Source organism: Lolium perenne, chromosome 7 (assembly GCF_019359855.2).
Source record: "Lolium perenne isolate Kyuss_39 chromosome 7, Kyuss_2.0, whole genome shotgun sequence".
NCBI classification, from domain to species: Eukaryota; Viridiplantae; Streptophyta; class Magnoliopsida; order Poales; family Poaceae; genus Lolium; species Lolium perenne.
In genome coordinates, this window is record NC_067250.2 from 43,131,700 (window position 1) to 43,158,470 (window position 26,771).

General features: G+C 44.6%; 3 protein-coding genes across 5 annotated transcripts; all 3 read right to left on the reverse strand.

Moving 5' to 3' along the window:
• Window positions 1–4,565: 4,565 nt before the first annotated feature.
• Window positions 4,566–7,249, reverse strand: LOC127311735 (E3 ubiquitin-protein ligase RING1-like). Its single transcript, XM_051342201.2, has 2 exons — window positions 6,119–7,249; window positions 4,566–4,859 (listed from the first exon to the last, which is right to left on the reverse strand). The coding sequence occupies exon 1, from the start codon at window positions 7,145–7,147 to the stop codon at window positions 6,158–6,160; it is 990 nt and encodes a 329-aa protein (XP_051198161.1). The 5' UTR covers window positions 7,148–7,249; the 3' UTR covers window positions 4,566–4,859; window positions 6,119–6,157.
• A 3,733-nt stretch (window positions 7,250–10,982) lies between these two features.
• Window positions 10,983–17,438, reverse strand: LOC127311734 (WD repeat-containing protein GTS1). 2 transcript variants are annotated; one of them, XM_051342199.2, is made up of 9 exons: window positions 17,209–17,432; window positions 16,787–17,014; window positions 16,270–16,477; window positions 15,468–15,563; window positions 15,093–15,167; window positions 12,847–12,957; window positions 12,541–12,632; window positions 11,740–11,824; window positions 10,983–11,621 (listed from the first exon to the last, which is right to left on the reverse strand). In XM_051342199.2, the coding sequence occupies exons 2-9, from the start codon at window positions 16,987–16,989 to the stop codon at window positions 11,256–11,258; spliced, it is 1,236 nt and encodes a 411-aa protein (XP_051198159.1). In that variant the 5' UTR covers window positions 16,990–17,014; window positions 17,209–17,432; the 3' UTR covers window positions 10,983–11,255. The 2 variants fall into 2 exon arrangements, with proteins under 2 accessions (XP_051198159.1, XP_051198160.1); XM_051342200.2 differs by lacking the exon at window positions 10,983–11,621 and adding an exon at window positions 11,951–12,005 and having other exon boundaries at window positions 17,209–17,438.
• A 1,854-nt stretch (window positions 17,439–19,292) lies between these two features.
• LOC127311733 (uncharacterized) lies at window positions 19,293–26,023 on the reverse strand. 2 transcript variants are annotated; one of them, XM_051342198.2, is made up of 18 exons: window positions 24,647–26,023; window positions 24,278–24,349; window positions 23,955–24,159; window positions 23,760–23,868; window positions 23,393–23,473; window positions 23,222–23,297; window positions 23,078–23,137; window positions 22,942–22,994; window positions 22,698–22,864; window positions 22,364–22,568; window positions 21,696–21,753; window positions 21,218–21,274; window positions 20,861–21,106; window positions 20,647–20,711; window positions 20,500–20,568; window positions 20,325–20,418; window positions 20,052–20,192; window positions 19,293–19,951 (listed from the first exon to the last, which is right to left on the reverse strand). In XM_051342198.2, the coding sequence occupies exons 1-18, from the start codon at window positions 25,904–25,906 to the stop codon at window positions 19,871–19,873; spliced, it is 3,099 nt and encodes a 1,032-aa protein (XP_051198158.1). In that variant the 5' UTR covers window positions 25,907–26,023; the 3' UTR covers window positions 19,293–19,870. The 2 variants fall into 2 exon arrangements, with proteins under 2 accessions (XP_051198158.1, XP_051198157.1); XM_051342197.2 differs by having other exon boundaries at window positions 24,278–24,355.
• Between the last annotated feature and the right edge of the window lie 748 nt (window positions 26,024–26,771).

The following is a 26,771-nucleotide window of genomic DNA, read 5'->3' on the forward strand; positions in this document are numbered from 1 at the left end:
TACTTGGCTAGCCACGCTTGCTTCTCAAGATCTGAGCTAGCTGCGGGAGTTGAGCTTTGAAGGTTTGTTGGAGTGGCATACTTAGCTAGCCACGCCTGCTTCTCAAGATCTGATCCAGAAGCCCCTCCTGCTGTTCAATCCTGTTGCAGATCGGTTCGTGAGTGCCCCGATTACTACGATGCGGCACATATGTGCATGTGTATCCGTGCGGGATCTCCTTAGGCGCCTCATACAAGGACTGGTAATCACTAGGATCGCCACCGATCTTGTAGACGATGAATGCCGGTGAACTCGGCACTTCTAGTGCTGCCAGCGCGAACGGCAGCGGTGGTCGGGTCTGGAGTGGTATCTCTCCTTGGTGAGTCCCTAGAGCAGGTCCTAATGGAGAGTACTGATGCTTCATGATTTCCTGGACCACGCGAAGCGCGACACGCTCCAAGGCGTTCACCAGGCTCTCAGAATGGCGGTGTAGCGAATGAGCTACCATGTGATTAACCTCCTGACGCAGAGACCTGGTGCGTTCTTCTGAAGGGGTAGACAGATCCACTCCATCGAGCCCGCCTTCAGGTGAGAACCCTTTCCACCTGATGCCGTGTGAGCGGGTCCTCTGGAAAGAGCCGATGAGGTCGGCTTCGAAGATAGCTTTGACATCGTCATACTTCTTCTTGAGCTCCTCAGTCAGATCTTCGTACGTGACTGGATCTTCCGCCATCTCAGATGCAGATGGCGATGCAGTTGATGTCGAAGACTGTCCCACCGGGCGTGCCAGAATGTGTTGGCGTCCGAAACCCACCGGCGAGTAGCGACGGGCAACACGTAGAGCCGGGAGGCTCCCAGAACTGCGGTAGGCCCTGGTCCCTCGTGCGACGGCCCGCAAAGCTCCGGCACGCACGTCCGATGCTGGTGCAAGGGCGTGCCACCTGACCTATACCTGGTCAGGAAGGTGATGGATTGCTTCGCTTAGTTTCCTGCATGGCATACACGTAAACATTAAATACGAGCCTTGATCGGCTCTCAGGTTGTCCTGTGAATCGGCTCAGGGAGCCGATCCACCCATGATTCGTATGAGGTCTACGATAACATGGTGGTCCTGCTTGATCGATATAAAGCTAAAACGACCTACGCCGATTTAGGGTTTTCACCACATAATCGGAACATCCTACACGTGATTGAGCCTGGCAGCCACGCAAGATGATAATAAACCAGCCCTAGATAAGGCCTAAAAACCAACATGGAGTTGATTCCCGGAACATCTTATCTAGGGCTAGCAAACTATACCCTACGTGCTACTGGATCCTTCAACCCGTTTGCAAGGCCTAACTATGTAGATATTAAACTAATCCTTGAAGAACAAGGAGCAATCATAACGGATCGGATCTACTAAACAAGGATCAAGCAAGGTGCTGCCCTTACACCTAAGATAGATGTAAAGACAGCTAGATGTCTAAGGGCAGCATGGATAAAAGCATATATCGTGATAAAACAATGCTAACCCTAACACATCTACGATAACTACGTTGCTCGCCATCAACAAGGCTTCAGCACGAGCAACGCATGAACAACGAATAAACGTATACTGCCTAGATCGCAAGATGCGATCTAGGCAGCATGATGCTTACCCGGAAGAAACCCTCGAAACAAGGGGTTGGCGATGCGCCTAGATTGGTTTGTTGTGAACGTGATTGTTGTTTTTCTCAATAACCCTAGATACATATTTATAGTCCGTGGACTTTCTAACGTGGGAATAATCCCAACCGTGTACGAGCTAAATTCTACCTAACCGACACGTATCCTACTATATTTGCAGATACACGGGCAAACTAGACCAAACTTCTTGTACAAGGCCGATTCATGTATATTTTCCGTGTATATTCTTCAAGTCCATCTTAATCACGGCCCACCTCTGATCCGGTCAAATTATGGTGATAACAATTTCGTGTTTGAGAGCTACAACAAAACGAACTTAATGACGTGATATTATTGCTATGGCTACATTAGGTGTGCCCATCGTATCATTCTCCTAATGGCATGATCCCGTTATAAACAACATCCAATGTTCATGATCATGAAACCTTTATTAACGAGCTAGTTAAACACAAGGCTTACTAGAGACTCTGGCCGCTGCGCCACCGTGCACCCGAGGCAGGTCATAGACATTGCAAGTAGGAGCACCTAGCGAGGCACAACATGTAGCAGAAGCAGCTAGCTAGTACGCATGAGCAGCAGTAGCCATAAGCGAGCATCAGAGGCGCGTCACTGGTGCATCTATTATATTAGTTGTTAGAACAAATTCAGTTTGGTTACTTAAAAAAAGTGAACTAATTCGCTTTGGTAGTTTTGCATGTTAGCCCAATTATTATTTGTTTGTTTGCTGGGAGCCTAGTTGTTTTTTATTATTCAGAAATATTCGCTTGTGAACAATACGAGGCTGATCTATGGGTCCATGCAGTGCCATATCTTCAAATACCAAGTTGTGTTGTAGCTCAGTGACCTAGATGAACATTACACCGTATTTCCCTATAAACAACTTAATTCGATTTAGTGTTGCCAAAAATATATGCGAGAGATGTATTGTTAAGAAGAGATTTCTCTCCTCGTGATCGGAGGGAGTACGAAAAATGGAGATGATGCATTTTACTCTTTCCTAAATTTCTTTGAGAGATTCAAATATCCATGATACATTTCCCTATAAACAACTTAATTCGATTTCGTGTTGCCAAAAATATATGCGAGAGATGTATTGTTAAGAAGAGATTTCTCTCCTCGTGATCGGAGGGAGTACGAAAAATGGAGATGATGCATTTTACTCTTTCCTAAATTTCTTTGAGAGATTCAAATATCCATGATACTCTGGCATGCGAAGCGAGCGCTCTACCATATGAGCTACACCCCCTTTGTGAATATCTAACGAAACTTATTTTTATAAAATCATAGTTTAGCTCACCTGCAAAACTTGGTTCCGGCAATCACTCTTCCGGGGTGATTGCAACACTCGCTGTCTTTGAGAAATAGGATGCCTTTTAGGCTTTTGCCATTTGACATCCGGTTATTCTTCATTTTGTCAAACATGCGATATTTTTAGGCCACTTACTTTTTGGAAAATGATTCAATCCCCCCGGGGATAAGACGCCCTGCAGCCTCCGGCTCGGTGGCCGTCGGATGAGCATCATCGCACGCGCACGAGCTAGCTTGCCAGCAAGACGCGTCATGGGTGGGCCCCAACCACGACCTTATCTCTTCTTCGCGTCTCTCTCCTGCAGCAATATCCGCACGCTCCCGCATCCCAGCCACACCGCCGCGCTCCGCGCCGCAGCCATGCCCCCGCGCCCCAGCCATGCCACCGCGCTCCACCTGCGCGTCGTGCCTCACCTCTCCCGCGTGCGGCCGCCACCTTCCCCGACCTCCTCCTCCGCCGCTGCGTCGCATCCTCGTCGCCGCCCACGGCGAGCCTCCCCCGCGCGCGGTCGCCGACTCCCCTGACCCCCTCCACGTGCAGCCCTCCGAGGTTGACGCCGCTGCTTTTCCGTGTTCGACGCCGCTCAATGTCCCATCGGCGGCCGGCGGTGGTGCTGGTGCGGATATGGCTGCTGCTACAGGGGTCGATCGGTCTTGCTACAAGAATTGGCGGGGCTTGCTACAAGGGCGGCCATGCTTCGCTACAACAGGCGGCCGGCCTTGCTACCGGCGGTGGGCGGCGCTGCTTCGAGCGGCGGGAGGCTTTGCTACAAGGGGATGAAGATCTTGCTACATGGGGCGCCGGACCTTGCTAACATGGGTGCCGGGCTTTGCTACGAGGGGAGCTGCCGGCCTTGCTACCGGCGGTTGCTATAGTTGCTACAAGGGGCGAGAGGCCTTGCTACAGCAGGCACCCGTCGTTGTTGCCCATGGTGGGCCTTCGCGGCGAGCGGTGGGGGTCTTCTCCGGCGACGGCTTCTCCGGCGATGGCGCCTTGTTGCTGCAAGCGGTGGGTCACCCTGCTAACAGCGGCGGAAGGCGCTGCTACAAGGGTGTCCAGTGTTGCTACCTAGGTAACCATGTTTTCTCCGGTGACGGCAACTTTTCCGGCGACAACATCTTCTCCGGTGAGCACGTTCTCCGGCAACGGTTCGGTTAGAGAAGTGGCGGCTGGTATAGAAATTGACTGTATAGGGATACGTGTCGCCTCCTGGACCCGGGGGCTGGAAATTCTAATCCCCCGGGGAACGCTCAGCATAGTCCTTACTTTTTGTAGGAGTATCATTTCTTATGTGACACAAATTACATCCCATTTACACGATCGTTAACACATATATACTCCCTCCGTCTATTATTAGATGTCTGTGGTTTATTTAAATCTAGATGTACCTAGACATTAAATAGCTTCAAAACGGTAGTGCCAAATAGACTACATTGACGCAGTGCATCTAGTTAACGGTGTGCCTGTATCCGTTGTGCCTGTGTCGATGGGTGGACAGCAATCACAACATTGAAACAACAAGCAGAAAAACACTGCATTAAGCTAAAAAAAATACTGCATCTCCGCACCTACTATAGATTCTTTTTGTATTCGCAATCGCTAAAAGCAGTATAATAATTTTCATATGCATACATTGATTCATACTCCAGTGCATGTATATATATAGATTTCAGGGTTGGCACTTCCTTGGCAATAACAGAAATGAGCTTCCAGTAAGTACAGTCATCAGCCCACCAAAGCAGGAAGGAAGATGCAACAAAAGAATCTCTCTAGTTCTTCTCTACACACAAGAGGGGAACAGACGACAGTGACACCAAAAAGCATCCAACAACAAAGTCTTGTCTTCCTTTCAGGTCGACTCCTATTTCATCCAGACATCGGCCACTTGTTCCTGGCAGCAGCCCTGAAGCACACAACAACAAACACCACTCGTCAGCTTCTATTCCTCAAATTTGGACTGCAATGCAATGCACAGATATAACAAGTGTAGCGATGCGCGAAATACAAGCAATATCCAGCAATGCATAACACGGTAGTTTTTAAGAAGCAAAATCAGAACATGGTAACTATATATCATGGCCCGGCTGAACTCCGTGCAGATTGTATTCAGTGGCGTGATGCTGAATTAGTGAAGTTCGCAACTTCTTCATACTCACGTCCCTGCCCCCTTGGGTTCCAACCTGACCCTTGTAAAAGCATGGACTAGCAAGAGTTAATCAAGCAACAACCCAAGTGCATGGACATTGGATGGTGAAGTGCAAACTTGAAATTGGGTGAAATCAATGTATTTCCATGCTCAGAACCTCAGACGTTATATCATATAACTATATCACATCATAGCCATCCAATAACCCCCAAACATCTTAATCCAAACAGATGTTTGTTTTTTCAGATGAATAGACGACATTTTCTTGTGTGGAGGATTTAAAAACCTACTGCGTCATAGTAAGAACATATAAAAATTACTTGTTTTTTTTTTTGTTTATATTGAACCTAAAAATAGTCAAATAGCATCCCATATAATTATAGCAAATGCAGTATCACTATTGATAGATGTCACTGTGGCCCTAACTTCCAGATCAAGCCAGGCATTCCTTTCAAACAGGCCTATACAGTTCAATGCTGTCTACCTGAAGAGGGGCATGTAAGCTTGAACCAAACAATCAACAAGAGAAAATAACCAAACATCCTGATCAACGAATGCATTGGTACACAATTCTCCGCACTATAAAACATTTTCCCTTGCATGCTTATATAACAGCTAGATAAAGACAGCCTAATCATGCAGCTAGACATTTTACACATGTCATTGGCCAGCCTACACGGTTAAATCAAAACTTCAACTGCAGGATGAGCGCATAATAGACATTTTCCTATGGTCTGACTAGCATGGAGGACAGACAGAAACAAACATTTAGCGTCGTCTAGACCAAATTAACAGTTCCCCTTGACAACCATCACTCTCCAGTTCTTAATTAAACTAGTAGGTAAATAGTAGAATCTAAACTGAGGATACTACACTCAAGCTAGATCGAACTAGTATAATTGTTATCAAGAGAAACCCATACAAGGTATTTTCTCAACTGAATCAGCGACACATGGTGATGACAATCATCCCTAATAAGGAAATATCCTAACAGTGGAATTGCGAGGTAGTAGTACCTCGTCCATCCCTCGGTTCCCCTCTTTCTTGCAAGCGCTTCAGTCGAGATCATCGTAGGAGCGATGTGCATCGTTGTTGTCTCCAGAACCATCGGCGTCGGGTTCGCCGCTCTCGGCGGCATGTGCACCGAACGCAGCCCTAAGAGGCCAAGGCAGCGATATCCTGAACCTTCTCTCCATCACCCTCGGCGAAGGGGCACCAGGGGATGCCAGCGCCGCAGCTGCAGGAGCGGCAGAGGCCTGGCGGTTGTCATGGTCGGGGTCGTCGGTGGGCAGCTCGTGACGGCAGACAGGGCAGGAGCTGTGCAGTTCGAGCCAGGGGAGGATGCAGTCCTTGTGGAAGACGTGGTTGCAGGGGAGCTGCTTGGCAGCGGCGCCGAGCTCGAAGTCGTCCATGCAGACGGCGCACTGGGCGCCCCCGTCGGCAGCCATCATGTCAGCAGAGACGGCGACGTCGGGGAGCGCGGCGACGGCGGCCTTGGCGGTGGGCGGGGTGCCGTAGCGGTTGGGGTCGTTCTCGGCCAGCTGCTGGATGAGCTGCTCGAGGCCGGATCCCATGAAGTAGTCGCCGAGGTTGAGCCCCCCGGCGCCGCCGCCGCCGAAGACTGCTCCGGCGGGGAAGGAGGAGCCCTCGAGGACGATCTGGATGGTAGCGCCGCCGGAGAGGATGCCGCCGAGGTGGCCGTGGAGGAAGTCGGTGACGTCGAACTGGGCGGCGGAGGCGGAGGCGGAGGCGCGGGGCGCGGACGGGGATGGGGGCCCGAGGACGCCGGCGAGGTCGCTGGGGTGGCGGAGGTCGAGGAAGCTGGACAAGGGGAAGAAGGGCGACTGGGAAGGCGGCGGCGGCGGCGGTGGGGAGCTAGGGTTTTCGTCGAGGAGCTCCTCGACGAATCCACCGGCGCAGAGCGGGCAGAAGACGTCGTCGTCGGGGGAGGCCGGGGCGGGGATGGGGACGGCGCAGTCGCACTGGTGGCAGTAGTAGCGCTGCGGCGGCGGCGGCCGCGGCAGGGCCGACGAGGACGAAGACATGGCGATCGGTGGAGACCTAGCTAGCCGACGGATGGGGAATTCCAAACTGAAGGAAGGAAGAGGTTTCGATTCTTCAATTTCTTTCGATTTTTCTCGCGATTTTCTTGTTTTGTTTTTTCTATATATAAGACCGAGTACGCGGTGACTGACGGTGGGCCCACGTGGACTAGGAGGCTACGTGAAGGATCCAGATTCCAGAAAGCTCCTCCCTCGGCTGAGCAAGCAGTTTCGTCCAAGCCAACTTTCATTTGCCAAGCAGTTTCCTTACTCTATTGAGTATGACTTCTCTCTTTTTTTCGTTCTTTATTTAAGCAACACGAAGAGATCAGAGCATGATAGACAGGTATGGTGGACACTGAACATGGATGCCATCAACTACAAGTTTTTGGGTGTATTACTCCTCAAGTATGCATACTCTTGTCGAAAGAAAGATGCAATCAATCTATACCTAATAATAAAGGAGCTAAGGTTTCTGCCAAAATTTTCGTCCAACTTATTATAGGTCCGTTTTGCCCTTCCACCAAATCCCATAATACAGACACCAGCCATCCTACCGGTTCAGTTTACCTTTTCCGTCGTCCGTCCATCCATCCAACGGCAGGGAAGCGCGCGTCGGTTCGGCTGTTCGGGGAGGCCCCTCGAGCTGTCGGCCTTCTCGGCGGGCCGTGGCTTCTCGTCCATTGCTTCAAACAGAGCCACGGTTGGCCTTTTTTTTTTGGTAAAAATAGCACAACGCTCGGATATTTTGTGTAAATAGTCCCACCTCGCTTCCATATACCGAGTTTCATCGGTTTATATGCCTAAATTTTCTAGGTTATAACAAGCTGGTATGGAGCAACAAGCAATGGAACCCACGAATTGAACTGCTGAAAGACCAGATTAAATGAGGGAATTAATCGGAAGGAAAAGGATCCCAGGATCCCGGCCGGAGAATTTGGGAAAGGAGCTGGAATTAGAGGAGGGAAATTAATCGGAAGAAAAAGGATCCTAGGATCTCGGCTGGACAAACAAGAAAGGAATTGGAGGAAGAAAACCAGAAAAGAATTCTAAAGAAATTAGATAGAAGTAAACAACGAAAAAAAAAAGGGCAAATTCGCCAGCGACCATGCGGCGGGAGGACATCGCACGCAGGCGAGCCCTCCCACGTCCGCACCCTGGCCGCTCTGCTTGGGAGTTGGAGAAGAACCTTATCTAGTTACCGCTTGAGGAGGCAGTTTCTGTATTCATCGCCCACTTTACTCTTATTCAGAGATAATTCATGCAGTTCTCTTCCAAGCCCTTATATGCTGCTTGTTTTATGCATGTGAGTCCTCTGATCTTAATAATCTCACCTAGCTAAAGCATGCTAGCTAATATACCAAACACCCTACATGGATTAATATTTCAGAAAATGATAAATGATTAAGCTTGTTATTTTTATGTACTATTAGTCTAAATCTGTTATGCAATTTCAGCCATTTTTCATGTTTTATGTAACTTGGTTTTATACAATTTTTGTGTGTACGTTAGGTGTAACTCCGTTTTGCACTCCCTATTTTTGGCTTAACAATTTGCGTGTATGTTAGGCGAATATTGCTCTTACGTCACATGACAACGAGATTAATTTGTTTAAAACCAACTCTAATTTCAACAAGCTAAACACGCATATAAAAAAGGCTCGCATCCATTATCCACCTCAATTTAAGTTTCCCTTATTGATCTGAAGCATCTAATCTTTCAGTTTCACCCCCTGTGCTCAACATTCTCAGTTCTCACCTTGCCATTCTGCCAACTTTCTCGAAACTTCGTCCGCTCATGCTACATTTGTGTCAGAAATGACAATGCCCGAGCAGAAAACATTGATGGGAAGAAGCGGTTAGGGATGACGACAAGTTTTCTCGTAGAAAAGACATGGAAAGAGTATCATATAAGAAAATATCAGGCCATACTACAACTCTCGGTCGGTTGTCACCGAAGCCGCTGCCATTGTGTTGTGGACACAGCGTCCCGCATGCACTCTTCACCAATTATACATGATGTTGATACAGTATGCGTATGTCCTTATTTGTATATGCTTACCAAGCTTATGGATGGATTTCTCCAATCTTTGTTCAATTAACAAATAAGCAGCAGTTGGTATGTGCCCTATGGCAGATATGCATACTACCAAATGAGGCGATACATCATGCATGTGAGATTTCTGATCGACGGCACTGCCAGGGTGAAGCAAAGATAAAAATTGGTTACAAATATTGTTTGTGGATGGAATTTCCAATATATAAAATTACAGGTAAATTATCAGTAGCCTATGTTATTTAGTTGCTTACTTTATATTTAAGTCTGAATTTTGGGCATGGCCACGATGAAGCCCATCACGAGGATTTGATTAGTATGATACATGTACACACGCATGTATGCCTTTATTTTTAGCCACTCATCAATGCGCATAACAAAACGGATTTCCATTAATGAAATTATCCATGGTTTAACAATAATTTTTCTGTGTTTAGATCCATATCTTACAAAATTTAAGGGTGGCACCCACCATCATTACAAGTATGCAGGGTGCAGCGAGAACTCGCAATCTAATATTTTTAGGATAGATTATATTGGGAAGTGTCAAACATAGATGATTTGCAGGGTTTAAGGTTTGTTTCTCCCGATGCAACGCACAGGCACTTTTGCTAGTGTTACTAAAGATGGCACCACGCATTTTATACATTTGTTGTGCAAGCATGCATCGCAACTGAATATCGACAACCCATTTGCACACTACTCCCACGGCGAGGGAAGGAATCCTTCTTTATCTTCCTTGTGATTCTCTAATGTGATGATATTGTGACGCTGATGTTACACCGGAGTTAGGGTTTATGAGTTGCTAACATTATGTACCCCGTGAGACGACACATATGACAATGCAGGGGTGATGTTGGACGTGTGATAGGGGCGAGATGGGATGACAAGGATAATTGTCAGACCAAAGCAAAAGTTTGTTGCACTAGGGATGAGAGGATGGCCGTAAAAGAAGATGGTGAAACCAACGATAATAAAGAAGGATATGCCGATAATATGAGGTGGTTTGGCGGTGGCCTGAATAAGCATGCAAGCCTAGGTGGTTGGGGTCGTTGCGGTAGACTGAAAATTGCTTTTCTATTATGCTATTTTACGAGGTATGATGTTTCTAGAGTACATGTGACAAAGAATTAATTAATGTGTTGCTACGAGCAGTACCAAAATAATAAGAATTTTACTGGGCTATCTCATCGAAATGGCTGGGCCTAAGCGATGCATCGCATTGCATTGTGATCTCCTACTTACGTTTGACATGAGGATTAAGAACGGGGAGAAAGAAGAGGACGATTTACAGCTGATTGATGGTGTCTCACAATTCGAAGTGATGTTCATATATGCCATGGGAACGAAACCACAGTCGATATTTCTTCCACACTTGTTAATGATGCAGTCGTGGCTAACGTAGAAATCAACGTATCACAGGTGTAGGTAGATCAGCAGTGGTGGGGATTGGTGGTTTTGATCTTCTTGTTTTCAGAGTACGCTGAAGACACACCATTCATACCATATTTTTATAGAAGGTAGAATTTTAATTACAAGACGATAACTACTCGTTGCGAACAACAAGCGCAGTTTGAACTCCTCCACATCGGGCTAGTCCAAAGACAGTACGATAGTATAAGATGAAGTAGCACTACCCCATGAAACACAAGTCGCCAAATCAAAAAGATCATCGCGAGTACCAACAGCACATTTATAATAATAGACCACACAGTTCTTACGAAACAGCAATAATACAAGCGACATTGAAATGCTAAACAGCAGCAACAGTTGGCACGCAAAATGAGCTCAGGCACTATTGCTTCCCTTCTAAACACAAATAATCTCATATGGATGAGTTCGCCTCCGACCAGCAATACGTCGCGGAAGAAAGGCCCGTCAGGTTTTCTTACTACAGGATTGAAAATTCACCACATGCTTTGAGATTACAGGGATTACTTGAGGGGCATTGTTCCTCAGTTGCGGACTATTTTCCACATGTCATTCATGGTCTCCAGTTTACGGTCTGGGGACAACAGGTTTCGGATTTTAGATAGAGATCGGACATTTTGGAAGGTTAGTAGGGCTGGTGTCGGCCTTTGGTTCGCTTCTCCACCCGTGATACGAGCGTACTAGAGATCCAAGACTTCTTTGTCTCCACGATATCGTCAGAGCGCCAGCAACACAGTCGACCATCTTCACCTCCTGTCCACCCAAAGATACCCCTGTGCTGGCCAAGCCTCTCGAGACTGCTTCCAGCTGGGTAGATGGTCCTGACAACTCCAGTATGGCCTCCTTCAAGGACAGCCTCCGCCGAATCAATTGCTCCTCCTGCAGGATCAGTTTTTACAGGGAAGTAACCCAGTGTCCCGGCATTTGTGCCACCGATCACCCATAACCGGTCATCAGGGAGAGAGTAGTGACAGTCAACGAAATAGTCCACCTGGCATACATTAAAAACAAGCATTGGAACTTCTTAATGCTGCTGTGCAGTGAAAACTATCAAGAGAAAACAGGAGCACAGAATGTGCAAGATAGGTTAAGCAGTCTTGGATACTCACATGGTCAAGGTTCCACTTATTAGTGGCCAATGAACGAGCATCCTCTACATTCAATTCTCTAGTCCCGTCATTCCAGTCCCAAGTGCTGTGGTAATTAAATAGCAAACATCATAATTATAGACCTGTGTGCTTGTTATGTCAAACAAGTTAGATAGAATGTCGTAATAATAATGGTGAACATGAAACACAACCGGTCAGAACCAGGCTCTACCGTTTTTTGATTCTGGACTTTTCACCAGAAACGGACATTAATTCAGAAGCTCTGGCTACAAAAAAACGAACAGAAATAGTATCGGAACCGAATGCTGACCGGATATTTGTCAGAACAAAAGGGCCAGCATGATCATGTACAACCAATAACAGCAATGTAGACCATGAGCTTTCATCTATTTAATTTTCAAAATACATCCTCATTGCTGGACAGGTCAAATTCCCATGGCCATGTATTTGTCTTTTCTCACCACACAGCCTGGGCCAAATCCTATATCTCCCCTCTCCATCGTTCTTTGTTCTGTTACATGGGTACAGGTCTAGTAACTGCCTCAAGCCTAGCCTCTTCAGTACGTAAATTGCAAATTAGGGAGTTTCAGCAATTTCAATTTAGTTTCCGTTTGCACCAGAAACAAAACTTATGTTTTCGTGTCTTTTCCTGGCAAATACTTCTCCGTTACCTTTTCCAAATACTTTTTGGATCTCTGTTCCAGTTTGGAAAGGCTAAAAGGCAGATTTGGTTGTTATTATTATTCTGTGAACTGAATAATTTAACAGAATCATTTGCAGCATCATGTGGAAAGAAATTACCTTAATGTTTCAATATGTGTCAAACACCAAAGCTTCTGATACATATTTCCATAAAAACCCACCTTAGCAACAGAAGTCTCCACATTCATAACCTAGGGAACATCAAAAAATATAGAAAGCCCATCAACAAAAAATTGATAGACATAATGTGGTAACTTTAGGGAGAATCATTATATCAAAAAATCTTAATGAGCATAATGTTGTAAGCAAACCTAGTACTCAAGTTAACAACATATTGAACTGATAACCTTCAACAAATAGACAAAAAAAATGTTCCCTAAGTATTTAAAGACAACTACCACATACCGATAGTAAATCATTGTCCTCATCGATATCACCATCAGTGTCAAAGACGCATACTAATCCATCAATTGCACCAGAAACGAGTTTACTTTGTTGATTTGGTGCAAATCGAACCTGTCCAAAAAGAGTGAAAAATCATCACAACAATGACTAGTAATCACCCAATCAAAAAATTGTACTGGATAAATATCAAGTAGTTGATATGAAGTCAATACGTAAGCATGAATATTTAGGACAGTAATATCATCAACTAGTCAAGAAAACAAAAGTATGTGAGAACACTAACTGCCATCATAATTACTGTAAACGATATACGTATGCACGAAATAATTGACAAACTTGCTTAGTATTGTCACATTCAGATAGCCTTTAGAATGTGTTTGGATGTTTGCATTCAGGCCTGGTATTGGATATTGGCATTGTACAGGCCCGAATATCCCGAATTCCAAGCGTTTGGGTGGCCTAGGCATTGAAGGGCTGTGCATTCGGGCCAAATATTGTGGTGGAGTTTTTTTTGGCCTAGGCAGCTCCCTCGCGAATGTACTGGTCTGGAGCTCGACATCGTGAGTTATTCGGAGCACGAAACATTTTCCTCCTCGCCCGCTCCCTCGTTCTATCTCCTTGCTAGCTGAAACCCTCGAGAGCACCCACGCAGGGAGTCTCCTGCTGCTGCCACTCACCCTCCTCCTTCACCTCCGGCGAGGCAGGACACCGCCGATTCTGTCCTCCTTCCGTCCCTTGGCGCCCCCACCTCTACGACTCACCCGTGTTCCCCCTCTGCAGGAATGGGCGCCCTCACAACCGAATAGAGGAACATGACAATGACCAACCGAGATGTCGCCGCTCCCCGGCAGGTCTGTTGACCTCAAGAAGCACCCCGCACGCCACCGGATTCCAATTTTCTCCCCGGCCGGATCCCCGGCCGGATCCCCGACCTCCTGCCGCTGATTGTTCAAGGTAGGATGGTGAATCCCCTGTATGCCATCTCTGTCCACTCTATCCTTTCTCTGTCCTACAGGCGGTGGTTGCTTTGATGCATCTCTTGAGGTGGATTTGATTCATTTGTTGAGACGGACGTCTGCCCAGGGGAAGGTTGTGGGACAGAGCACGTATATGACAATTTTAACTTTTTGGTACAGTATGTACAGAGCCGTGATCGATATGCAGATTTTCTGTAGTATTGATGAATGTTGAATCATATGCATGCATCCTTTAGCTCACAGAAAATTGAACAATGTTGTAATAGTGGAATCTACCTTTTATTTTTTATTATTCTTATGTGATATATAAGATAGAATTATTTAAATATATTCAGTATAATGGTCACACTCTCATGCAAATGCAATTCGTCACTTTCACCATCCAAACAAGTTTTGCCATTCAACCTCAATATCAAGTTTGGATTTCAAATATCAGAACATCCGAACAGAAATATTGACATTCAATCTCAATATCAATATCTTGAGATATTGACATTCAAGCCAATATAATGCCATGTTTCCCAATACAAACATCCAAACAGAGCCTTAAGGATATCTGAGCCCATCAGTTTTCCAACAATTAATTTACCAAAAAAAATAGGCATCAAATAACAGTAGGTGCAAGGAGACATAATATCAAACAGAACTACAAAGATTACAAGTCTCAAGAAGTAACGCTGGAACCAATTTTATTTATAAACTTTATACAGAAGATTTTTTTCTCACACAAATTGTTCTGTTAATCAAGACCATGATTGTTTGTCAAATTACTTAAGTTGGGGTCAAGCTTTTCGGAGTATGAGAGGTAACTCAGGTTCCATATTGAAAGGTTCAGTGTGGCGCTCTCCACTACCAGCAGTGCCCTATGGATAATGCATATACAGTTTCTTGAGATGAACCAAAAGTTTCCCGATAAAATAGCATTATTCCACACAAGCATGCATGCAAGGTTCCTGGCTTGAGAGTAAATTACAGTAAAAAAATGAACTGGAAAATGAAATAAAGTTCAACGACGAATGATTGGAATTTTTCCCATTTGCCACTTAAGTGGAGCTAAATTGCACATAATATGAGCACAAGAGTGGGAAATTTTTTTTTTCAAGAAAACGCAAAAAACCTTTGTGTTTCATTTCATTGAAAAGGGATAGAAGGTTTAGGTTACATGCCTCCTGAGTGGGAAATGTACAGATGGCAATTAAGTAATGGCAGTATGCGAGTTAGGCTTTGTCTTAGTGGAGAACATGTAAAACTCCATACAGTAATGTGTACCTGTGTTACATCATCCATGTGGGAATCCTCTAAGCAGGCTAGCTGTTTTGAACTTCTCCAATCCCACAGCAGAACCTACAGTCGAGTAACTTGAATGAGATTTAACATGAAAAACCTCTTGAAATCTTTGTCTTTTTTGCTCTAACAAACATGTAAATGAACTAAAACAATCATCGTCTCCAGATTATTGTACCAAATCTAATGCCCTGATAGTCAAATGTTTGCTAAAGCCCAACCCCCATTTGCAGGGGTGGGAGTAACCATTCTGCACAGCTATAAAGTGGCCAGAGCCGGTGCAAGTACAAGGTGGATATGAGAAGAATTTAAGCTGTTAACAGATACAACTCTAATCTGTAAGACAACGATACTCATTACCTGGGAATTAGAACCAGAAGCAAGTAGGTTACCACTTGATCCACCAAAGGAAAAGCTAAACATTTCGCGAGAGGCACCGCCATTTAGCAAAGATATCTGGCAGACAGTCATAGATCAGTAAAGTTCCAATTTAGAGAAACAGACATATAAATCCCACCGTAGTAATTTGCAAATTGCTGAAGCCCTAGTTATATGAGTAGTACACTGAATGTAATAGACCAAAAGCATGCCAGTAAATGAAGTATCAAAAAATCCATGAAGACCTAGTGAATGGCTGCTTGATTATGTCCAGTAGCAGAAGTACACAAAAACTAATCACAATATAAATAAACACTCTGCATTGCGGATATTTCTATGTTAATGCGGAAAAAGTTTATAGGAGCAGTAGTCTAGAATTGAACAATGTCTTCTAAATTTAATGGATTTCTAGTATTAATAACAAAGACACTGTCCAGGTTGTACTTTACATCATGTCGTTTCATTCTCTTAACAAAAATAATATTTATACAATTTTCCAAGGAACAGAGAAAAACTCAAGTAGATATAATAGCATCACAAGATTAATACCAAACACGATCCAAACCAAGCATCACAAGATTAATGCCTCACAACTTCACGAGAGTAAACAACTAACAGCACAGAAACTAACAAACATTCTTATGACTTGGAATACATATAATATTGAAAAACTATGTAGATGTGATCTCGTTTGTACAATTTTTGCAAGCATGCATATTCACGTGATTTTAATTTATAGCCAACATAAATATTCAACAATCAGGGGGTACTAGAAAAGAAAAACCTGCTTAAAGCTTCTGGTGTCCCAAGCTCTGATGGTTCCATCAGCAGAACAAGAGCATATTACTTGTGGTGACGAAGGAGTTGAAAAGGAAATTTCATGGATAGTTCCTGTATGTCCTGTGCATTGCCCCATATACTGCCCAGTTGCTGGAGAATAAAACTTCAGTGCGTTCGTCGACAAGGAAACCGCGAGCGTCGAGATCTCCTGGCTTGTCACGGGATATATGCAATATTCATGTACGAACAATGGGAAAGAGAAACGATAGAAGCCGGACTAGAGTTGCGGCATTCTAGTCTAATGAATAGTCAAAACAGAGCACATGGATGGATTACCCATTCAAAAACAATCTAATCATTTTAAACGCGGTGAAATTTGCAGCCTAAAGTTAAGTCAATCACACTGGGGAAAGTGGACAAAACATGGCATGTCGGAAACTGTCTACACCATTTAAACCGCAATAGAATTTGTAACCTAAAGCTAGTTCAATCGAAGTGGGAAAGGGGGTCATCATGTGTACCAAGAAGCGATCTGGAAGACGTAGTCGTCGCCGAAGTTGGTCTGGATGCTGTTCCTGAGGCCGAGCCGCCTCGTCGTCGAGGAGGCGACGCCGCTAGCCGCAGGGTCCGGGGTCAGGGAACCGGAGAAACCCACTGAAAGCTGGCTCGCCTCCGCTTCCACCTCCATCGCCATTCCCGCCGCCGTGTCGCATCCTCCCTCCATCAGCCTCTTTACCACCACGTACTGCCTAGAATAATCCGCATACTAGTATCTCAGTATCTGAAAATTGCACATTTTGGGGCACGATGCGGGTCGCAATGTTCCGTACACAAATTCAACTGCAACATTGCATCCATGCGCGAGCTCGCAAGCATACACCTATATATGCTACAACATATCATCTGCATATGCGCGGTCTAGAGCAAAACCAAAGGAAAATACCTTGATTGGCTGGGGGCGGCGAGGCAAGTCAGGCGGCGGTCTTGGCGATGGCAGGGGCGGACCGAACAGCGGGAGCAGGAGATTCGTACGGAGCGTCGGGGCTGAGCACGGGGCGTTGGGGGCGGCGGATGGCCGGAGAGCGCGGGAGGAGGAGGAGGTGCGGCGAAGGAAGGGAAGCCCTACACCGGCAGGGAGGGGGCGCTCGATCGGCCGGTGGGGTATGCCTACACTTGTGCATCCTTGGGCCGGGCCGGATTGTAGCAGGCCTCCACTGAATATTTCGTATTTATGAGGCACAGGAATGTCAAACCTGAGTTTGAATTCTGATGGGCTAGGGGTACAACACCCTATTAACCACCCAACCTCAGGTCACCTTCTTTTTGGATTTTTGCGTTAGGCGTAAAACTGGAGCACAAGTGGCCAAGTCTGGTGAGCTCTAGCATGCCCTCTTTAGTGACATAGAGTAGAGGCGGTGGTGGCGATGCCATTTCGGTTCAAATGTGCACAACCTTATCGGTGTCTTAATCTCCTCAGATGTTGTTCGTTGGTGTTCCGTGTTTTTGTCGACCTAGCCTACGTTTAGCCCCCCGCTCTCTCGTTTTCTTGTACAAACCTTTGGCTTGATCTTGTGTCTGGATGTGGAACTGGTTATAGGTTGGTTCAGCACTTTGTATCTTCCGCTACTAACGTCATTAATTTAACGTTGGATGTTGACTAAAAAAAGGCGAGCCTAGCCCTGCTGTTAGAGACTCTCTTCCTAGTTTGGACTAACAAGCTTACTTAAGAAAAACAGAATCCCGATCCTAACTTAATCGTTTTTCCTCTCACGACAAAGAAAGCCGCCGCCTCCAAAACCTAGCCGCTCCACTTCAGGCTCCTCCATAGACCGGGTTTCCTATCCGTTCGGCTTCGCCGGTGTCGGGAGAAATTAGGAATCCGATCTACGCGTTGAGTTTTAATAAAAGCAGTGTTTTCAGTAGATCACCTTAGGGCTTTGGTAGTCGCCTTCTTTTTGGTTTCCTCTCCGTAGAGATGGCATCGTCAACAATAAGTGATATTTGGCATTTCGCTCGACAACGAGATTTCTTTCCGACGTCAATGGTGGTGTTGAAAAATTACAGTTCTCTAGTTATATGGGCCTTTAGATCTTGCTTCGCTAGATCGATTCTGGATCCTTTCTCATGGTTACCGTGAGGAGGATTATCCTCGCAGTTTTATCCCGACTGCTACGTTCTCAACAATGGTGATTCGTACTCGTACTCTCAGCTCTCCAGGATCATGGTAATCGATTATTATTCCCTTGAATACTAGTGTTGGTACTCTTGCCGATGTTGATTGATTACTTTAATAGCTACGTGCCTGCACACAATATTGGCACTGCGACTCAAATTAAAATCATGAGAGAACCTTCATTCATTATTTACATATCTCTGGTCTAGTATTATCTTTGGCTACCTTCAGAAAAGTACAAGACTGCAAAGCGGGTTGTTCCATCCGGCGCGAACCGCCTACACCACTAGGCAGGTGAGATTAGAGCTGCTCTTTGAATAATGAGCCCTGACAAGGCAAGGCTCCCGGGGCATTTGAAAATGCCAGTTTGAGTGAGACAAAAGAGTTTGAAGATCTAGTATTTTTTAGACTTCATTTTATAATCGTTAGGGACTGCTCGTATATCTCTGCAATGAATTATTTGTTACTATAAATATATGTGGCAATGATTGTCAAAACAACTAGATTACTCGAGAAGTCTACGGAAATAACATTTTAAAATAAAAATATAATAGCATCAATTATATGTCCATAAAATTATTGGGCAAATAATGCAATGACCCATTAAAATATGGCCAACGTTTTGTACTCGTTTCAACTAAAAATAGTTCCAATTAGGATCGTCTATTCGTCATGAGATTGAACTTGTTTTGGTTTTAGTATTCCTCCGATACAAATTAATTGATCAACTCATGTAGTACGTAAATGCATTTGTTTACATCCAAATAAAATAAAGTCAATTAATTTGGATAGGAGGAAGTAGATCCATATCCACCAACATTTTTTTAAAGCAAAACAAAAACACTTCTCACAAAGAAATGAAACACTTAATTTGAATGCTAAGTAAAGGTATGCCACCCAAGTGGCAGATGTAACATAACTTCCGCACAATGTATCCCTTACATACATCAAGAAACCATTCACACATCTCTTTCCCATCATCAAAATTCATTAGAAATGCACCCACACCGATTAACAGATCAAAATTTCAACCAGGAACAGACAAAGATCAGCAGGCCAGTATATCGCCACAAAATTCTGCAGTTTCTGAGATGACCATGCCTGTACTACATCAAACCTACTCCACATGGCGGCTCTCAGCTGAACGCCCTAGAAATACGAAATGAAACAACAAAAGCTGGCACAAAACCATCGGTCCCAGTTCCAGCATCATCTATCTTCGCCGCAGGATAAAATGTTTCGGGTTACTACCAAAGCTGGCTCAGGATCAGTTTGCTTCCAGCAAGCTATCTTTTAGTATGTTGCCCTCTTAGACTTTTGCCATAATTATCAATCATCTTTTTGCCATGCTTCATCATCATATGTACAGTTACCAGCAGAGCCTCCAATGACAAATATGTCTGGACCGGCTTATCCATTTATTAAGCCCATGCTATGACAAAGGAACAGCCTTGTACAGGTTTGCCGTTCCATGGAATACGGTGAGGTGTGCCCCGTTAAGATAAGCTTCCAACTGCAACCAGTAAGTTCAGATCAGATTTACATCCATCAGCCATATCATCTGAACCCAATACAATAAAGGATAATATAACAAGGAGGGTTGGGTAACAAACCTCTTCCTGAGGGATTCTGGAGAAACCAAACTTATTCATCCAGATTGATTCAGCTTCATGGGCGGCTGGAAGCATGAAGTGCTTGATCTTCAGTGAAGTCAGCATCCTTTCCAGGCATGAAAACAAAACTTGGAAGTAGCCCTGTTTTTATCATAAAATAAAAAGGATGTGAAATCAATAATACTATATCTATACATGAATGGAAAGAACAAACAGGCTAGCTCTTTACTACTGTACTATAAAGATAATGCTAAGTAGCAACTGTAGACTCACCAGTCCTTGAAGATCCATACTGGTTGCAACCAGTGGCAATTCAGCAACGTCACCTCCCATGACACGCAAAAGTGCTGCTGACACAACCGTAGAACTGCAACAGGCAAGTAAGATTCAGTAACAGTGCATATAGTAGTCTGGCCAAACTGAAGTTTTATTAATAAATAATTCTTACCCTGAAAGTAAGACTGCACAGTACATTCCACTGTAATCCTGGCCTGGCATTCCATCCTTAGGTCTCCTCCTGGGAGAACAGAAAAAAATTATTAACACAGTGACATATGCAATGAACAAAATATGGAAGAGCAGTTATCTCTCTTACCCGTTGACCATCTCAGGAATTAGATCCCTACCCGTGTGAGCTTCAACGATTGGATCAAAAGATTGCTGCATGGGAAAAAAAAACAGCCAGATAAGTGAACCAATCAGTATATATCATTGATAAAATAGCGAGCTAAGAGAAGTGCCACATTCATAATGTTGCTAAAACCCTCAAACAAAATGCCGCATACAAGATAGAAAAATGCAGCACATACATGAATAATTGGTACAGCAGAAGAAAGCAATAAGTTGCCATCTTCAGTGGCACTTCTACCAGCAAGCAATTGCCATCTGATTTCTGCATCGTTGTCCATGATTAAACTTCTGGATTCATGTTTCTTTCTTATGATATCAATATCTGACTCCGACAAAGGCTGAGCTCCAATAGAAATTATCTTGTCCAAAGAGGAGCGTATCTCAGAGCACCTACTGCAGCAGAACCACTCCCCTTCAGGTAATTCCTGCAAAGAAACAAGCTACTGTGTTATCTTTCACCAAAGATGTCAGCATTGTTCCTTCCCCGTGGATATATCATTCACATAAATGCGAAGGTGAAGTTATTATGTGCTAACCTTCAGATCTACCTGCCATTGACTTCTCAGACATCCTACATGGTATTCTTTCTCACACTGAAAAGCACAGAAATAAAACAAGTTAGCCAAGTATACCACAGTAATACAGAATATTATGCATGTACCATCAGAATTTATTGTTCAGACAAAGATTAAATCCAACAAGACGAAGGAAAATCGTATACTCCCTCCGTCCCAGTTCACAGGGCTTACACGTATCCCTAGGTCGTACATTTAACGATGATAATGCAACATATGTATTACAAAATATATATCATTAGAAAGCTTAGATGTTCTACTTTCTAATGATATAATTTTTATATTATACAAATGATATTATGTTGGCCAAATTGACAACCTAGGGATACGCGCAAGTCCTATGAACTGAGACAGAGGGAGTATTAATAACAAGATCATAAGTTGAATGTAAGCAGAAACAAATCAAGATGCATTTCTAGTACAAATATAGAACACATACTTGATCACAGAGTATCACAGTGCGCTCATCAAATACTGCATTATTAAAATCCTTTTTCCTGCACAAAGAAGATTTGACAGAAATATTACAACGTAGAAAATCATACAACATGGGGAGGAAGTAACAACACAGCTAGAAATTTTGGAGAAAGCCTTTATGCATAATACAGCCTGCCAAACAACAAGGATCTTTACTTGGACTTTTGTTGGTACAATCATGAGGTCAAATTCTACTAGTCATTGTACACTTCTGGTCCTCTCACGGAAGATTTCGTAGATTTATGATATCCAGACCACATTCATTGTTTATATTTAATGGCAGGCTTGTTTCTGCCGTTGTGCACCTTTCATTACGGTTCTGCCAGCTTTTGTACTAATTATGTCTATGTCACCACAGAAAATTGCCTAAAAGAAATTTCCAGACCACTAGTTCATTACCATGCTCTTGTTACCATTCCTCAAAGTAAATCGAATACAAAGTTTGATAAGCATTACTTGCTACAAGTTCAAAAATCTAATACCGCTAGACACCACCGTAGTTTATATAATCATATTGATCATACCTAGACCTAAAGGCTGAAAATTGAGCATGCACAAAATCATGTGAATCTTGGATCCTGCATGCTAAGGTCTAAACTCATGGGAAAACGTAAGACAAGTAGTACTCACTTGCATAGGGCACATCCTCCAAGGTCATCCGAGATTGGGACAATTCTTATAGCTCTCTTCATTATCTGTTCAATAGAATCAACTCCGGCTTGCCTTCCAGCAGCCTTAGCATTTTTATTTGCTGCTAAAGCCTTTTCTTTTTGAACAAGGATGGTACAGTTATCACAAAACCACTCTGAGGGAACCTCAGACAGCCCAACGCAAGCTACAAATTGTAAATAAGACCCATGTTAGATTGATTGTTTAACAATAAATTATCATTTACAACAACATAACTAACAAGTATCACTCTTAAAGCATATTGACAATTAATTAGGAAGAGACAAGGCCATACCTAGGTGAAATGACCTTGGACACATTTTGCAAGCGAAAATATCTCCCCCTAAACCACATTCTCTGCATAGATCATCAGTTTCACGTTCTGACAATTCCATATCTTTTGATATTTTCATTGACAGCTCATGCAAGGATACCCCGTTCGATGTGAAGATGTTGTCATACCTGATAGCAATGTAAATAAGAGCAAGCGGACAAGTGCAGGTTGGTATAATCTAAAACAGGGTAGCACAAAGACTTACGGTTTGCGTCTTGATCCCTCACCCGCATGAGCTTCAAATGCTGAGGGGCTAACCTGGATATTCCTCATCAAAGGTCAATTCACATGAAATAATGGACACATATTAAAAAGTAGCTTTGATAGTAAAGGAGTCGCACCACTTTATTGCAGTGGTTACAGTAGATTCTTTGATCCTTGATGTACCCATCGACCTTTCTCTACGCAATGCAAATGCAAATTATCAACCAAATAACACAGGGTGTGCTTAGAGAAAATTGGGAAGCAGCTCTTGGTCTACCAACCTGCCCGTCAACATAGTAGGCTACTTCAGTGCCATCAAGCAAGACCTTAAATACCAATTTGTGTAGGCCAGTGTCCCTGAAAGAAGTATCAAGCAGCAACCAATGAATTATGTGCTTAACAATGAGAAGAAAAAAAAAGGATGTCATAAGTACAGAACTAGAAGTACTGACTTTGTTGTTACTTTTCCAGTACTCCCACCTTTGGTGAACGATATCTTCTTCAACGAAAACTCCTTGGAACTTGGAGTCAGACTATAGCACCCCAAAACAAAACATGGAGAGGAATACCATTTGTAAATACAATAGCATAAGTTGCAAGCTAGAAGTCAACAGGTCCAAAATATATAGCCAAATAAAACAACCAGAACTGTGAAAGTTGCATAAGATTATAGTATGTCAGGTCGTAATATAACATTTTATTTGCTTGATAGTGTGTGAAGTTATATCTCCTAGAAATGTTATGCAACCAATGGTGGGGTGTCATAGTTAATTGGGCATAAGAGCACATCTAGCACATTATGACGCTTCGATTGCTTACCTGGAATTGCTCTTGTTACATGTATATGGGGAAGTGGGATCTTGAGGTTGATTTGACTCTAGGCAACAGTGACACAGAAAGTGTTCAGTTTGTGATGAAGGAAGATGCCCTGCAGCATTAGGAGACGTAAGGAAACACAGCAAGGCACCAGAGGAAACTAAAACTCCCAGAAGTATCTAAGCAAGAAAGCCTCACCGTTGCAATTCAGACAATTCATGCGGCTCCTTATACTCATGGGATCAATGGAAGACTGGATTGTTTTGTTAAGAGATTCCAAAGGAGAACTTTCACAGGCACGGATCACATCCCGCAAACTATTACCATTCGCCAAGTAGATGTGATCTGCAGGGTGTTTTTTGTTGCTTCCAGCATGTTGTTCAAACAAATAAGTAGAAATGGCCTGCAACATTCAAAAAGAGAACAAACATTACGTAAACAATTTGCAATATGCAACGGCTTACAGATACAGGAGTAATCACTAACCTATTTTTTTCCTTTTGAAGGGAAGGAGTACTAACCTTGGAGCCATTACACTTAACACAAAAGCAACGTATAACGTAACCTGTAATCACTCCATTCAGCACAGTCTTCTGCAACTTGCAAACAAAATTCATATTAACTGCACCGCGTTACAATAGTGCCCTCTACTTGTTATAACATGATCCACAGTAAAACGCTCGATATGGCTACCATAGAATAACAAAAGAAAGACAGTTTAAATATATCCAAATATCTCAACATGCAGCAGCTTATTTGAAGAGTGGCAGTTCATTAGGCTAATTGGTTCATTGACATTCACAATATAACATGGCATGGCTACAAGAAGTTTGGCATAACAAGATGTGGCATAACAGTGTTGATAGAGCTTATGAATAACACTATCATACCTTGCTATGAGGGATGATATACATGACCGGCATTCCCTCCAGCAGGCCTGTGCTGAGCAACTCTCTGACGTTGGTTGGGTGCTTAGTAAAGCAGTCAACCTTCTTAGACATCTTCATCTCCATCTTCTTCACCGATGGAGGGGTGTGTGATGTGCTGTCAGCTGGCTCTTCAGATACACCCAGATTGCTGGTAGGGCGTGCCTCAACCTTTGGCTTGAGCAGTGACCTTGTGAACCTCCTCCCTGGTGTTTGAGCCAAATCAGTCGAGGAATCTTTCTTGCCCTCACTGTCTTGACTTTCACTAGCTGCGGCCTCTTTGTCCAGTTTGTTACCAAGCAGTGATCGTGTGAAGCGTCTTGCAAGCTTGAGGCCAGCAGTGGAAGCAGGTGTGGCGGCTTCCTCGGCAGCTGAAGGAGGATCAGCCAGGACATTGTCCAGTATGCTCGGTCCATTTGATCCATGACATGCATCCATGAGGTTGTCCCTGTGGATATCTCCGGTCACAGCAGTGGATTCCTGCAAAGCTGGCCGTGCATCCAATCCCAACACAGCACACTCTTTCACATCCGGCATTGCAAGCGGCGGCGCGGCAGCAGCATTGGGCCCATTAGATCCTGCTTCCTGTTTTGCAGGCTCGCCAGGCTGTTGGGTTGTGGAATCAGCGTCTTCTCCAGGAGCATGGGATCCATCCTTTAGGTGCTGAGGGGAGACGACAGGAATGGATCCCTCCTCCTTCTTCTTCTCTGCTGGCGGCGCTAGGGCGCATGCGTCCATAAGGTCGGCGTCGTGGTGGGCCTCGACGTCCACCATGACGAGGTCGTCGTGGTGGTTGGCCTTGGGCGGCGGCTGGGCATCCAAGGCCGGCGGGTCGCCCGCGTTGTGGCTGGCCTTGGGCGCATCGGCATCCAAGGGCAGTGCCTCTGCGGCGTCGTGACCGGCTGCCTTTGGCGCCTCGGCGGCGTCGTGGCTGGCTGCCTTGGGCGCCTCGACGTCCAAGGGCGGCGTTGGCGGGGAGACCAGATCCGCGGGCTCCTCCGCATCCTTGCTGGGAGGCTCCGATCTAGTCTTACGCCTCTTGGCGGCGGCTTGGGCGGAGGGTGCGGGGGAGGAGAGGGAGCGGCCGGAGCGGGTACGGCCCGGCGAAGCGGTGATCTCGGAGAGCGACTGGAGCGCGAAGGCGAGCTCGCGCTTCATGGCCCGCGGCGCCGGAGATGAGATGCCGCCTCCGCTGCCGCTGCCGCCGCCGGAGGAGGCGGTCATGGAAATCCAGAGGCGATCGCCAGCGGTGGGATTGGATTGGATTGGATTTGCTTAGCTTAGGGTTTGGAGAGATCGGAGGAGGAAGATGGAGAAGGAGAAGAAGGATGCGGAGGAGTCCGTGTGGTGTGCCCCAGTACTAGTACTCCGTATATTAATTTCTTTCGGCTTTGTGGAAAGACGATATTGCCCCCTTCCCTTCCAAACCAAAGTGCTATTTTTTTAAACAAAACATAGTCTTTTTGGTATATTTTGCCTTTTTTATTAATAATTTTATTTCTATTTTGTCTATTTTTGGTAGAAAACACGCAATCGCAATGGCAACGTATATATTGTTTTTTTTGTATTTCGATCTTGGTGGGGGTTGGTAGGTCGTAATGGCGTCCAGCTCACTATAGATTGTTTCTATCTTTCTGTATTGATTCGCGAGAGGGTGTATCGAAACCGATCCAGCTATAGCATTAATAGCGGGTTTTCTATTTTCCTCTAAAGAATAGCGAAAAGATACGCGCCCACGGTTTTCTTGACCGCAAGTCCAATTGCGATGGACGGTGATGTAAGTCCTCGAAAAAACTACCATCTAGTAGAAATTGTACCGTCCAGTGAAGGAAGTTGACCAGGGACGAGCGTGTCACTCTTTGGCCACGTGTCCTTGTAAAATAATACGTGTCCTTGTGAAAATGATACATCGGTAATATCATTTTGGTTATGTTTCAGGCTACATGGTCTAAGTGGCTACATGGTCTAAGTTACAAACTTTCTTGGATGGTGTATCTTGGTACGGTGATATACTAATATGCATGGGTGATATACTAATATGCATGATCGAGTGAGATCGATGATGTTCCAAATAGAAAAACACCGAACA

Coding starts and splice junctions, on each gene's coding strand:
- LOC127311735 (XM_051342201.2), bottom strand. CDS start 7,147: ATGTCTTCGTCCTCGTCGGCCCTGCCGCGGCCGCCGCCGCCGCAGCGC.
- LOC127311734 (XM_051342199.2), bottom strand. CDS start 16,989: ATGGAGGGAGGATGCGACACGGCGGCGGGAATGGCGATGGAGGTGGAA. Junction 16,478..16,786: donor GTCTTCCAGATCGCTTCTTG/GTACACATGATG, acceptor TCCCGTGACAAG/CCAGGAGATCTCGACGCTCG. Junction 15,564..16,269: donor ACACCAGAAGCTTTAAGCAG/GTTTTTCTTTTC, acceptor ACTGTCTGCCAG/ATATCTTTGCTAAATGGCGG.
- LOC127311733 (XM_051342197.2), bottom strand. CDS start 25,906: ATGACCGCCTCCTCCGGCGGCGGCAGCGGCAGCGGAGGCGGCATCTCA. Junction 24,356..24,646: donor ATATCATCCCTCATAGCAAG/GTATGATAGTGT, acceptor TTTGTTTGCAAG/TTGCAGAAGACTGTGCTGAA. Junction 23,869..23,954: donor GAATTGTCTGAATTGCAACG/GTGAGGCTTTCT, acceptor CTAATGCTGCAG/GGCATCTTCCTTCATCACAA.